The sequence below is a fragment of the Leucopleurus acutus genome (genome assembly GCF_964270905.1).
Source record: "Leucopleurus acutus genome assembly, chromosome: 2".
NCBI lineage: Eukaryota > Metazoa > Chordata > Mammalia > Artiodactyla > Delphinidae > Leucopleurus > Leucopleurus acutus.
In genome coordinates this window covers 191218664-191233722 of record NC_139143.1, presented here as the reverse complement: position 1 = coordinate 191233722, position 15059 = coordinate 191218664, and the positions used below count along the sequence as shown (strand labels likewise).

General features: G+C 49.0%; 1 protein-coding gene across 2 annotated transcripts in view; it reads right to left on the bottom strand.

Moving 5' to 3' along the window:
- The window catches only part of CEP104 (centrosomal protein 104), a 56100-nt gene extending 41353 nt beyond the window's left edge, over positions 1 to 14747 (bottom strand). Inside the window, exons 1-2 of one of the 2 annotated variants that reach the window (XM_082865147.1) lie at positions 14610 to 14747; positions 11049 to 11175 (exon numbers count right to left, since the gene is read on the bottom strand). In XM_082865147.1, coding sequence (XP_082721273.1) covers positions 11049 to 11161 — 113 coding nt within the window. In that variant the 5' untranslated portion in view covers positions 11162 to 11175; positions 14610 to 14747. The remainder of the gene's footprint in view (positions 1 to 11048; positions 11176 to 14609) is intronic. The other variant, XM_082865148.1, reaches the window with a different exon arrangement.
- Between the last annotated feature and the right edge of the window lie 312 nt (positions 14748 to 15059).

Sequence of the window (15059 nt, the reverse complement as noted above, 5' to 3'; positions counted from 1 at the left end):
GTGTCCGAACTTGCACATCTCGTTGGTGACTTGACATTGAGTGCAGGCATCCTCAAAGCACCAGATGTGACCCAGACAAACACACTCCTGACCCAGCTCCCCAAGCCGCCCCAAACAGCCTCCTCCCCCAGCTTTTCAGCATTAGCACCGCACCCATCATGTGGCCCGTGCCTGTCCTCACGCTCCTAGCAGAGGGGCCACCATCAGTGGACAGGACAGAAAGGAAGCACACAGGAAGGATCAGCAGGCGGGATGGATGGGACTCTGGAAACTTCTGTGTTTAACTGAGGGACGTGAAAGGGTGAATGGGGAGAGTGCTGCTGAGAAAGTGGGGCCAGTGACTACGCGTATTCTGGGGGGGTGATCCCTGGGGTTTCCTAAATGCCAAGGTTGTAAGAGAGAGGCATGTGGGGCAGGAGGGCAGCCAGGAAACTGGGAACTTAGCAATTCGAGCCTTGAATACCCTTCAGTCAAGCACTGCTTTAGACATTTAAAATATTTACTTTTTTTAAATGCAGGTATAGACATAATTGGCAGTGAGATCATTCTAGACATAAGGACACAGTAATCTCATGTGGAAAAAAATCCTTTATAAAAAAAACAAAACCTCCAAAACTGTTTAAGGAAAACTAAGATGACTGACAAAAGTTTGAAGCTGTATATTTTAAAGCCCTTCAAAAAAAGGGCTATGGGACTTCCCTGGTGGTCCAGTGGTTAGGACTCAGCGCTTTCACTGCTGAGGGCCTGGGTTCGATCCCTGGTCAGGGAACTAGGATTTAGCTATTCAAAGGTAGCTTATTGAGAGTTTATAGATGAATCAAAAATACCCCTCAAACTGATGAAAAGAAGGGACAATACACTGTGCAAATCAGTGAAGAGAAACTCATCTAAAATGGAGCCAGAGGCCCTGCAGGGAGGGTCTCAGGCATGGACTTCCTTCATCCGGGCAGGGAGCAGCAGACTCGGCTGCCCCAGCAGCAGAAGGGGACACTTTCTCCTGGTCCAGTAACAGCCCAGCCAATGAGATGCTGTGACCACCCCAAACCCTCGCTTTCCTCCAATGGACTTAGGTTCAAAGCAGCCCCTCCCAAGTGCCCCTTTTCTCTGTAAAATAAGGTTTCTCCCTCTCCTTTGTCCTCAGACTCACCTATGCTTTCACCAGTTTGCATGTCCTGAACCGCAATTCCTCTGCCATTCTGGAATAAGCTCATTTTGCTGGCAAAAACAACTGGCTATTTTATTTTTAAGGTTGACATCGCATGGTGTGCAGAAGTGGGTTCTGGAGGAGACGGAGCCTGGACCCACGTGTGACAGCCGCCCGTGCCCCGTGCCCTGCTCCCCTCCCCTCCCCTCCGGGCAGCGAGAGCCCTCCTCCTTCCGGGCCAGGAAGCCTCCTCTTTCCGGGTCAGCTCCCTCCTTTCGGTTGAGTGCGCTGACTTTACTGGGATCTGCTTGTTTTCTTTTTGGGAAGGCTTTGTCGCTCAGGTGAGTACTCACTCATTTGTTCCCCCTATTGGAAGTGTGCTGGAATTTTGGTAAAATTCCACTGGAATCAGGCTGTTTAGGGATTTTTCTTTTGCTCTTGAGAAAAGCTCTAAGAAATGGGCCCCAGTCACCTAAATGCTCTAAGGGCACCCTCCTTCGGGGACCCTGGCTGGTTTTATGTTTAAAAACTATGGTCCTTCCTCATGCACATTTTAAACTAAATAGACTGACTTAACCCCAAATACTTCAGAATACCAAGGGCCATTATGGGGAACTTTCAACCTCTCCAAACTTGTTTCTCTCAGAACCAAATTAGAAAGCAACGGCTCTAAAACTAAACAGACTGAATGGGATGCTTATTTTTTTATTTTTTTATTTTTTTGCGGTACGCGGGCCTCCCACTGTTGTGGCCTCTCCCTCTGCGGAGCACAGGCTCCGGACGCGCAGGTTCAGCGGCCACGGCTCACGGGCCCAGCCGCTCCGCGGCATGTGGGATCCTCCCGGACCGGGGCACGAACCCGTGTCCCCCGCATCGGCAGGCGGACTCCCAACCACTGCGCCACCAGGGAAGCCCGGGATGCTTATTTTAATCGGTACCTTGGAGCTTCCAAACACATCCAGGACTCTAATAAAACTGCCTCTTTACAAAATAGCATTCCTAGACTAACAGAGGAGAACAAACTGAAAGAAGACAAACCGGCTCTGAGGCCTCTCCCCCGCCCCCGCCCCTTGTGCCCCTGTGCCACCTTCCCTCCCCTTCTGCCCATCCTCACCTCCTCTGGGCCCTCCACCCGCTCCTAACCCTTTGCTGAACTCCCCTTTTTCTCCAAACCTCTCCCTGTTTCCCCCTCCCCTGAACTTATTAAGTCCTGCCCTTTTAAAGCTAAGCCTTCTAGGGGTCTAGATGCTAAATCCCTAGTTACTTATGTTGCCTGGACTAAAGCTGAACTTCTAGCTATAGTCAAAGATTTTCCCAAAGTAACTGAGGACCCCCATGGATTTGCTGAAGAACTTATCCACTTATAAACTTATCAACCTGGCTTCTCAGATTTATATCAATTAGTCCACATGCTTGCTGGTGAAGCTCAGGCCCAACATTGGATGAAACTTGCCTGATGGGAAAATCCTGAAAGGGACTTGGAAAAACAAACCCTGACTGTTAGCAGGAAATCCAAGAACTTGCTAGAAATTTTCACTAAGAGTTTCAAAAGGTTTTCCTAAGCATGATGACTGGAACAAAATTCAGGCTTTGCATGCAAAACCTATAAAACCTGTTCACGGCCATTGTAGTTGTCTTCAGACTGTCTTTAGAGAAAACTCTGGTCTTCTTTTGGATGTTGAATCTGCTTGGGTTGCCTTTAACTCTGTGTTCATTAATGGGCTGAATGGGGATTCTCTTTCAGTTAAAAGGACCAGGATGGGGACTTCCCTGGTGGCGCAGTGGTTAAGAATCCACCTGCCAATGCAGGGGACATGGGTTCGAGCCCCGGTCCAGGAAGATCCCACATGCCGCGAAGCAACTAAGCCTGTGCACCACAACTACGGAGCCTGTGCTCTAAAGCCTGCGAGCCACAACTACTGAAGCCTGCGTGCCTAGAGCCCGTGCTCCGCCGCAAGAGAAGCCACCCCAATGAGAAGCCCACGCACCACAAGGAAGAGCAGGCCCTGCCCATCGCAGCTAGAGAAAGCCTGTGCACAGCAGTGAAGACCCAACGCAGCCAAAAAAAAAAAAAAAAGGACCAGGATGGAATGGGAAACCCTGTCCACTCCAGGTTTGGTTAATTTGGTAAATCAGCGCATTTGCACGCTGGACAATTCAACAAATGGAGGCCCCACCCTCCCTGCCAAACAAAACCTCTTGGTCTCTGCTATTACTGCAAAAAGCCAGGACACTGGAAAAAAAGATAATTAAAGCCTGAGCACTGCAGGCACCTTCAGCCCTCTAAGCAACCTTTCCAATGTCCTTCTAACCCCAACGGCCAGCCTCTGAGGAACTACAGGGGGCTCTGCCAACCCTCCCTTTTAATCGGCTCGGAGAAACAACACTCTGGATGGGGATGAATCTCTGTGTCCTTACTGACACCACAGCTACGCTCTTGGTGCTCAACCCCACTGCTGTAAAGCAGCCCTGCCTCGGAGTGCTAAACAGTTCAAATAGTGGGGGTTTCTAACGAACCCCCAAAGATCCCCGTCTCAGAACCCGTTCCCTTTTGTTTAGGCCTTCCGAGAGACACACACTGTTTGCTCCTTAGGCTCCTTCATCCTTATTCAATCACTGGGCAGAGATTTCTTAGGGAAATACCATGCGGAATTTCTTTCTCCTGAAAGGGGGAAATAGTTCTAGAATTTGACAGTAGCCATCAAAATAGCCAAGCAGGGAACTGAATGACCTTCGGTATCTTTCACTTGCTCTGTCTCAGATGCATCAGAGGTGATTTCAAGGATACTCACTAGTCACTTGTCACCAGTGGATCAGCTACCACTTCCCCTGGGGGCAAAATCTCCAACTGAAATACAGACTTCAGTGCTCCTCCCATTAAGAGTCAAACATATCCCTCAAAACTTCTCCCCAGAATTAATCAGTACCTTATAATTAAATAAAGAGGTCCTTCAAGGCATCAAGCCCATAACAGAAGGTTTCAAAGCCGCAGCCTCATTATCCCTTGTACTAGTCCCCGTAACACCCTGCTTTGCCCGTGAGAAAACCCAGCGGCTGAGGATGGAGGTTTGTCCGGAAACCGGAATAACTGACACTGTTATCCCTGGCACCCTGTCTTCCCTCAGCCCAATGCGACTAGCATCCATTTCTACTAAAAGCAGAATCTCACTGTAATTGATCTATGCACTGCATTCTCTAGCATTCCTGTTGATAAAGCTACTCTGTATCTTCTTGCTTTCACTTGGGAAAGAACAGTAGACCTGGACAGAAATGCTTAAGGCTTTTACTGAAAGTCCTTCTTCTTTTTTTGTAAATTTATTAAAAATAAATTCTTTTGGCCGTGCTGCGCAGCACGTGGGATCTCAGTTCCCTGACCAGGAATTGAACCGCGCCCCCTACAGTGGAAGCATGGAGGAGTCTTAACCTCTGGACCGCCAGGGAAGTCCCTGAAAGTCCTTCTTACTTTTCAAACCTTAAAGGCTGATCTGGACAATACCGTTTTCTGCAGGCTCTACTTTATTACAATATATGGATGGTTTGCTTCTCTACTCTCCTCTAAAACTTCACAGGAGGACAGCATTCACCTGTTAAAACCTTTTAGCCTTAAAGGGACATAAAGTCTCCAAGGAAAAACTGCAGTTTGCTCAAACTCAGGTTCAATATTTAGGACACCTGATCTTAGAATGAGGCTACCTTTAGATACAGGTAGGCTTCATGGTACCCTCAACTTCCCCAAATCTAAAACTCAGCCCAATTACGAGGTGTTTTGGGCTAGCTGGCTACTGTCAAAACTAGATTCCAAATTTCTCTCTTATGGCCCAGCCCCTGCATGTTTTATAAAAACAACAAACCGGACCCTATTATTTGGGGCGATCAGGATGACATAACCTTTGGAGCCTTACAGAAAAGCTTAATAAGGGCCCCTGCCCTTAGACATCCTAATTGTCAGCTTCCTTTCTTTCCCTTTGTATGTGAGCAGGAGGGGAACGCCTTTGGAGTATCATCCCAAACACAGGGAGCATCATCGACCCATCGGCTAGTATAGTCGACAGCTGGGTCCTGTGCCATGGGGACAGCCCCCTGGTCTCAGAGCCACTCCTGCCACTGCCCTTTTGGTTAAGGCCACCAAAAAAATAATCACGGGGTCCCCTCTAACCGTCTTTGTACCCCATGCAGTAGAAGCGCTCCTGAATTTGCGTCACACTCCTGTGAGACCCTCTTGCTAACTGCCCCTCACGGAACTCCTTCTTGGTGTAATAACCTCAACCCTACTGTTCCTCTCCCCGCTGCTCTGACAAAACTCTCCCAGACTGCTTAACACTGACAGATCACCTTTTGACTCCCTGCAATAGTTCACAGGACATTCCTCTAACCAATGTAGATTTTTCATGATTTACTAATAGTTCCTATCTAAAAGATGCAAAAGGTAAACACCGTGTGGGGTTGCTGTCGCAACTCCTCTTGAAGTCATCAAGGCAGTATACCTTTGGCTACTTCAGCCCAAAAGGTGGAATTACATGCTCTCACTAGGGCTTGCACTTTAGCCAAGGGCAAGACCACCAACATTTATACCCACAGCCGGTACGCCTTTGGGGTAGCCCATGACTTTGGGACGTTATCAAAACAGCAAGGTTTACTTACCTCTGACGGGAATAAAATTTAAAATGGCTCTCATGTCTAAAATTTATTAGATGCCATACTTTTGCCAGCTGCTCTGCCTACTAGCAAGGTCCCTGGGCATTCCAGACTCGAGTCCCTGTAAGCTAAAGGAAACCACCTTGCTGACATTTCTGCCGAAAAATGCTGCTCTCAAAGGAACCAATGGCTAACCCTCTGTCACGCTCCAAAGGGATATCCCCACATCCCCCAGATGATAATTTGGAAACACTGACTAGAAATGCTCAACAACTGGCCCCAGAAAAGGAAAAACAATATTGGAAATTGAATAACTGTTGGCTTGATAAAAAGACAGAACTCTTGGTTTGGGCCAAACAACAATCTGGTCCTACCAGAAATTCTAAAGTTCCCACTACTGACCACTGCACATGCCTTAAGCCACTGGTCTACTGGCAAAATGACAGAGTTCATGAACCAATATTGGTGAAGAAACACGAAGAAAGCTGTGAGAAGCGCCCACCGTGCTTGTCCCATCTGTCCAAAACACAACCCAGGAAAACCTGTCTGCACTGCAGTAAATTGCTAATGGGCCACTCAAGACCTGGCAGAGGGATTTTACTCAGCTGCTTCCATCTCAGGGATATAAATATGTCTTAGTCATGAGTTGCATGTTTTCTCACTGGACTGAAGCTTTCCCTTGTAGACAGGCTACTGCCTCTTCTGTGGCTAAGATCCTGTTAGAAAAGATCATCTCTACCTGGGGAACGCACCCTGCCCCTGAATTTCAGCGGCTGAACACTTTGACAGGTCTGTGGCTGGTTTTACACTTTCACTGTCTTACCATCCTCAATCCTCAGGGCTAGTCTAATGCATTAATGACATCATTAAGACCCAACTGGCAAAATTTGTAGAGATCCTCCAAATACCTTGGCCAAAAGCATCACTGTTGGCCCTTCTAAATCTCAGATCCACCCGTTTGGGAACTCACAAACGCTCACCCTCTGAGACAGTCACAGGAAGCCCAATGCACCTGGTTCCCGCCTCCTTTGATCCACAGCTGATAAACGGAGATATACTTCAATATTGTAAGGGCCTTACTGTTTCCATTGAAAGTAATCACACTTTAGTAATGTTTTCATAGCATGCTCCCAGGAGATGAAGACCTTAAGCATCACACCATGCAACGCGGAGATTTCACCTACTGGAAGGGACACCGCAAGGAGGATTCCCTTCCACCTCACTGGAAAGGCCCCTATCAGGTACTGCTAACCAACCCTTGTGCCGCTAAGCTCCAAGGAATGGACTCCTGGATTCATGTCACCTCTAAAGAGAACACCAAGCCCTGAGTGGACCTGCACACCAACTGGCAACTTGAAAGTAAAGATTTCCAGGAATTGAAGCAGACAGCATCTGATGAGACAGCTTTCCCAAGATGGACCAGGCCCATATACCCTTTTCTCACTATTGCTTCTTACCTTATTTTCTCCCTCTCTACCTTGGACAGACATTGCTTTTATGCACATTTCCTGATCTACTGCAAGAGAGGGAAACCTCTCTGATTGTTGGATTTGTCACCAGAAACCTTGATCTGTCCATGACAGCAGTGACCCCTACTCACACTATAAGTAACTTCTCTGGAATCCCAAATGCCACTCTGTACCTCAACTGTTCCGCAGGTATAAGATGAGACTACTAAATCCGCATGCCCTTGTTCCCTGGCTTAATTTAAGCTCTCCTGAATATACATACAGAAGACACGGGAGCAGTCAGTTTGAGTCGGACCGTTTGTAAGCTGGCTGTCATGCCCACATATTTAGGAAGACTTTTAGTATGTGATAACATCATACGTGAGTCTTGGTTGAAGGACGCCAAGTCCTTGATACCGACAAATGAGTCCATAAATGCTACTACTGACGAGGGGGTCCTACGTGTTCCTCCCGGTTACTCTTCTATACGTGGAAGCCTTGGTAATGGCCCCCAGCTTGGGCAGCTCATCATCTTGACAGCTGGAGGGTAAAAGAACAGTGTGCTTTTGCTGTATTCACTGTTCTATTTTCTCTTCGTAACAGATCAGAAACCTCCCATTGGTCTATTGTGTTAAACCTCCTTAGCTGCCTTACATGGGAACTTCCAGCAGGCGTATATGACCCCAGGTTTGCCTCTGTAGGGAGAGCTGCCTTTCTCCCCCCATCAGAGTAGGTGCCAATGAACACATGATTAGAAATCTCTTCCTAACATTAGAAGAGCTGGCCAATTCCACAGCCGAAGGAGTAGCAGCCCAACATCGTTCACTTAACTTATTAGCTAAAGTAGTTTTAGATAAGCGAATAGCCCCCAATTACCTATTTGCTGAGCAAGAAGGTGTTGGAACAATAGCAAATACCATCTATTGCACATGGATAAATGTCTCGGGAGAAGTAGAAATCCAATTACACAAAGCCAGGGAGCAAGTGCACCGGTTGCAAAAGGTTTTCACCTGATATTCCACGGTCCTTGGATTTGTTCAGCTGGCTACCTTCAGGCCTAGGGTCATGGGTCAGAACTATCATAAAATTTGGAACTGTCATGTTACTTTAAACTTTGTTTTGCATAATTATTTTTAACCTTTGTACCTGTTACATGTTAAACCTTTGTAGAAATGATGTACGCAATAGAGTGATGTTGGCTCAATGCTTTGAGATCTCCAACGTGCACAACCTTGACAAGATGTACACTTTAGATGGGAATGCTTGAGAGTCTTCCCTTCTAACCTTTCCTGTTACTCAAACATGGCCTTAAACGGTTTCCTACTGCTATGTAATTTCCCTCCGACTTTGGATGTGACAAATAGGAAAGGTCCTTCCTGACAGTGAAGGACAAAACCCACTAAATGCGGACAACCTGACTCTTGATCAGTGATACTTTTGGAGGAAGTTCTTGTTCAAAAGGGGGAAATACGACAATTAATAAAAGGAAACCTCAATTAAAACGGAGAGGGGGAGCCCTGAAGGGGGAGCACTCAGGCACGTATCTTCCTTCATTCCTGGGCAAGAAGAAGCTGACATTACTGCCCCAGCAGGAGAAGGAAGATTTTCTACTTGTTCAGCAACAGCCCAGCCAATGAGACACTGTCACCACCCTGAACCCTTGCTTTCCTTCAATGGACTTTCACTCAAAGCAGCCCCTCCCAACTTCCTCCTTTTCTCTATAAAGCAAGGTAAAGTAAGGTTTCTCTTTCTCCTTTGTTCCCCAGACTTGCCTATGGTTTCACCATAGCTTGCATGTCCCGAATTGCAATTCCTCTGCCATTCTGGAATAAACTCATTTTGTAGGTAAAAGAACTGGCTATTTTATTTTTAAAGTTGATTATTACCTAAAAAGGTATGTATCTCTTCAAGATAAACTGACAGCTCTAAATTTCTTTCTTTTTTTGGCCATGCTGTGTGTTTTGCAAGATCTTAGTTCCCTGACCAGAGATCGAACTCGGGCCCGGAGCAGTGAGAGCACTGAGTGCTAACCACTAGACAACCAGGGAATTCCCTAGATTTCTTTCCAAATGAATATTATTTGACAATAAAAAATTCATGCCCAGAGGCTCTGATCATTGGTGTAAACTTTGTGTTCTCTTGGAGAAGTGTGTCTCATGCCCTGAAGATTTCAGGCTCTATGAATTCCTAGGTCATAGAAGGCACTGGAAAAACTTCCCTTGCACCCTTGTAAAGACCCCCAGGACCACCTCCCACTGGAGCTATATCTATCAGTGCCTGAGCAATCACTCTTTGACCTGGGCTAACAGAGCACCCTGTCCTCTCTTTGGGAGACTTGGTTTGAGGTTACTTTCCTTTGCCTTCCTATGATGTGCTTGACCTCAGAGAACACTGTTGAAGTCAGGAGATCCCCGAGCCAAACCCAGCATGAGTCTGAATGGAGATCAAGGCACATATACCCTTTCCTTTGAAGCAGTCTGAAAGTTTACTACTAAAACAAGTATAGGTCATGCCTTAGAAGAAATACCATGTCAAGATGTGAAAGAACCATATCAGTATTACTTTTATAAATATTACAAAAAAGCGGCCCTGTCTGTGTATTTAAGTACCTTTAATTCATGCATAAACGCTGAATAAGTGCATTTAGTAGGAAGGACCTCTGCTGAAGGGAAATGCAGGTGTGTGTGGGGGGAATGCAAGTGTATTTGCATAAAACCGTGGCCGCAGCTCACCCCGGGCCCCTGGGCTTGGGGAGCAGCAGGGCTGGGCTGATGCGTGAGTCGGGGGGGGGGGGGGGGGGCGCGGCTGTGGCCGAGGCCGCCTGGTGGAGGTGCTCCTCCAGCCCCCGTGGGCCGGGCGGGGCTGCCGGGCCGCCCAGTCCGGGGGTGCTACTTGCGCCCCGAGAAAGCCCTTGTTCAGCATCAGCTCCATCAGCATCGAAGAGGCTATTTGTCCCCACCTGCTCTACTCTTTTGTTTCATTTCTCAGTTCGCTGAGAGTGGAGTCTTGTTTGTCGGGTTCCCTCAGAAACGCCAAAAGGAAAATATATTTGAATTTTAAATGGGATTTACATTCAACTTTTTAGCAATATGTCAGCTGAATAAATGTAAGTCACAGTATATGACTGAACGTAAATGTCATACAGATTCACATGTTCATGAATAGGAGTAAATAGCAAGCCTTCTACGCACTCTCGGAAAACAAGTCATGAGGAGTGAGATTCCCCGAGGAGGTGAGGGGACCAGGAGGTGAGTGGCCTCAGGCGGCCGACACTAAGTCGGGAAGCCAGATCAGGCCCTGGGGCAGCTCAACAACTAACTCTGCCCCACCTTTGGGGAAGAATGAAGGCTTCTCAGGAAAAGACTTAAATGTTTCAGAAAAATACTCACTGGTATTACATCACTCAAGTAATGAAGACTTTTAAAGGTGTACAAATATTCCAGATGAGTCTGAAAGAGACTTGGCTAAAGTCCTGTGTTATATGAAAGCAGTGAGATGTAAAATCTTTACCACCAAGCACAGAGAATGCGGGACTGGCCCTCAATCAGGGAATTGGGGGAGGGGCAGTTCTCCTTCCTCTCTTCCGTATTTGCATGCTTCTTAAGTGAATGTGGGTTAATGTTATAGGGAAAAAGGTTCAACAAATTTTCTTTAAAAACAGAAGGAAAAAAGTCCAGCGCGTAACTAGATGGGTGAGTCTGCAGCACAACCCGACCCTCGTGTGGTTCTGCCGTCTGAGTCGTAGTAAGACTAGCAGTTGAGACGGAGAGAGCCCATGCGCCCTTGAGGACCCACCGCCCTTGGCCCCCCGTCTGACCCACCTTGGTGACCTCCACCCGCTGACAGTCGGTGCATGGATCATTAGCTCCCGGGCACTGAAGCCGTCTTCGTGTCCAGATGAGCTGACAACTACGAATCCGATCTTGTGGGGCATTCTGCACGCTGGGGCTGTGTATGAGAGCAGGAAAGACTGCTTTAAGGGACTTAGTAGTACATCGTAAAGTTGAAAGTGTTATTTCCTGCCTTGTTAATACACAAAGTAATTCCCAACCTAGTCAGGACTGTCCCATCACTTTGAAAGAGTCTAGTTCTTATTACACAATTTTTAAGATGCCTCTTGACTTTTCCCAAATATATGCCAAAAAGTTTGACCAGCGTTGTGGGTTGAACTGTGTCCCCCCAAAGGTATGCTGAGTCCTAACTCCTGGTGCCAGTGACGTGACCCCGTTTGGAAACAGTGGGGACGTAAGCAAGTTAAGATGAGGTCATATTGGAATAGGATGGGCCCTGCTCCAACATGACTTGTGTCCTTATCAGAAAAGAGACAGGGACACACACACAGACAGGGAGAAGCCAAGTGACAATGGCCGAGCAGCTGGAGCACTGCATCTACAAGCCAAGGAACGCCGAGTACTGTCTGGAGGCAGCAGAAGCTGGAAGGGGCCGGGAAGGAGCCTTCAGAGGAAGCGTGGCCCTGCACAAGTGCGCCTTGATTTTGGACTTCTGGCCTCCGGGATAAATTTTTGTGGTTTTAAGTCATCCAGTTCGTGTTACTTTGTTATGGCAAAAACAAGGTCTTTTGCTAAGATATGAATATAAAGATTTTCAAATTATTAAGGAACTAATAAACCAGTGTGCTAATGAGTTATACAAAAATAAGGGGAAAGGGGGCCGTTTAATCAACAGCATAATCATTGCTAAATGAAAATGCTGATCAGCAGGGAGAGCAGAACCACGACGGAACCGCAAGCACACAGGTGTTCTCCCCGAGCCTGGCGGAGTGGCTGACTCTGGGCAGATGCGCAAATACCAGCTGCAGGATTTCCTTGTCTCGATGTTTCAGCAAAGTTGGCTTGGCTCATAGTTACCCACCACCGTTTTGAGGGTGGCTGTAGTGACGCCCAGTTTTGCCCACTCCTTTTAAAACAGCACCTCAATCCCAATTTCCCCCCGTGGTTCTGTCCTCCCCACACCCGGAACTGTGGGGCTGACGCCCATCCTGCCCCCCACAGATCCCCGCCTGAGGGGGCACGTTTCCCAGGCTTGGGTGGTCCATGAGTTCCACATCCCTCCTCAGGAACGGGCTCAGGGATGGAGACATGAGAAAGGACCCAAACTGGACCAAAGCCACTCAATCCCAGGACCCTGCGGAGGCTGTGGCCATAGCATAGTGTCTGCGGGGGTGGGAGGGGGGCTGCTGGAGGCCACCAGAGGGGAGATCCAGGCAGGGAGTGGAGCTGACACAGGGAAGCAGTGCTGAGAGAGGCAGAGACACCCTGTGAGCCTCAGGACTTAAAGCCCGAGCAACTCATGGACTTCCGGTTACTCTCCAGTGACTAAGCATGTGGATGCTCTTCAGTCGGCCAATTTGAGTGAAGTATGCAACCAAGCGTCCTCACTAACACAGAGGATAAAGACTTCTCCAGAAAGTTCTCTGGGGTAGGACATACTATTAATGGAGGTTTTCAGGAGGAGGTGACACACAAGCATATCCCACATGGAATGTGTTTGTTTTAACATGCTTGATACATGATCTAGATCTTCCTTTGACTTTTACTGAGAACCTGCAGAGGACCACGTCAATAAATTAATTCTTGGCTGGCACTCGCTAATGTTTCTTGGAATATACGAACAAAAGTATTTAAAATAGAAAGAGAAACCACTATTAAAGATCCCAGTTATTTTTTATACAAAGCTCACTGCAGGATATCACAGGAGAGAAAACCAAACTAACCCAGAAAGTAATAAAATGCAGGCGCAAAAAATGGACAAGTGTGATTTAACCCACGGCAACTGCACAGCCTGGCCTGTGTGCCAGCTCCCATGCCAGACATGGACTGGCCTCGCCCAGCCTTTGGCTCCTCCCACGTGCCCGGCTCGCAGCCTGGACTGACTCTCCCCTTGGCCTCCATACCTCCCCCTCCCCCGTCCCCTCTCCCTCAGAGCCAAGTCTCACTGCTCCCACCTTTGGAACAGTGACTGAATACGTCACCTCTTCTGGGTCCCACTGTGTTCTCTAGAAAACAACGGCCAGGTTTCCCCACGTGGAGTACCGCCCCCACCGGAAGAACCCTCCTCAAGCCCAACCTGCTGTTCTAACCCCCGCTTTCTGTCATGGATTCTAAAGTCCCTCCAAACTTACTAAAGCTCAGAGTTAGATCCCTGTGTCCTTCCATCACCTTTAAGAGCAGGGCCTGTTACTTTCTATCCCACCTTGAAAACAGTAGGTACCTATGAAATATTTTCAACTGAGTGTGATCATGTATCCTGAAATTCCAGAGATCTGAAATACCGTTTATTCATCTTGCTGACCTGTGTACTGACCTACTCCCTTACACCATACTTTAGTGTGCAGATGCATACATGTTTATACCTTCATCACAACTCTGACACCCCAGCTGTAGAGACGAGGAAACTGAGGCACAGAGAGGCCTGGCCCAGGGTCATCCGGCTAGGAAGCCACACAGGCCGGGTTTGTTCTAAAGCTCGTCAGGTTCCAGAGCCTGGTCTTGACCAACACCCTCGATTATGGCCCTAAGAGTTAGAAATGGGGCCCTTTAAATCCGAATAAAGGACGTGTCCACTATACTGTGCTGCCTCAATAAATCCAAAACACAGTCCTGGCATTTAGGAACCAGACAGGAGAAGTGCCTGGGAACCGCAGAGGCAACGCTATTACGTCGGTTTGGGAATTCGAACAGGATTCCTTTATGGCCACGTCCTTCCGCCTTGTTCCCTAGGGTCCCCTTTCCGTAAACCTTCAAGTCTTCCCTAAGATCCTTGCGGTGTCACTAAGGACACTAGTATTGGGCTCTATAAAAATCACATTAACATTCTGGGGAGAACCAAAGCTCTGTCGAGTGCGGGGCCCCGGTGCACGGCGGTCCTCGTCTCAAAACGAGCGCCGGTTGCATCTTCCCCAGCAGCGATCACTCTCCCCCGCGCCGCAGGACGAGCTGGGACCGTGGGGAGAAGGTAACTCGGCGGTTCCTCCTACGAAGTCTGCTTTTCACTACGCATCGGGGTACTGAATCTCTACGTTAAATCGAAACACTTTACCAACTTCCGAACATCTTGCTACAAGACTAGGAGACAGACTTGTATCGTTTCCTTCTTAGGAAAACCTAAATGTTACACACTGAAATGGTTTTTTGGTCAAGCAACCTCAAGACTCGAAAGTGCCCCTGAGAATCCCTGAAACAGACGAGGCTGAAGAGCCAGCTCAGCACCGAGTCGGGGTCGCTAAGCCCGCACCGCCGCCAAACGCGGGGACCAAGCGCTGGCGCCGCCGCCCGCCCGGGGCGGTGACGCAGCGCGCTGGCCGCGCCCACGGAGGCCCTGCCGCCCACGGAGGCCCCGACGCCCCCGGCCCGCTCGTGTACCTGTCAGGACGTCCGCACGACCCGGGCTCTCCGCCGGCCCTCGGCAGCGCCGCGCCTCGGCGGAGCTCAGGAGGCGCCTCCTCCGCCGACCCGGGCCGGCCGGCACCCCCAAGCCGCAGCGGTGGTGGCAGCCGAGGAGCAGCCCCGGCCGCCAGCGCCTGTTGCCCGGGCCGCGGCCGCCGCTCTCATGACAACCAGGCCGGTCCGCCCGGACCTCCGCGCGTGCGCGACCCCGCCCCGCCGCGCCTGCGCACAAGGCGGGGTCGCACCGCCTCTTCCTGGGCCTTTTGGGTAATGTAGTTTTCAGGGAACGGCGCCTGCGCACAAGGCGGGGTCATGCCGCCGCTTCCCGGGCCTTCTGGGTAGTGTAGTTTCGGGGGCGGGGGCGGCGCGGGGCCTTGATTCCCCTTCGTGGAAACCCCCAGGCGCGGACACACGGCGCGTAGGCCC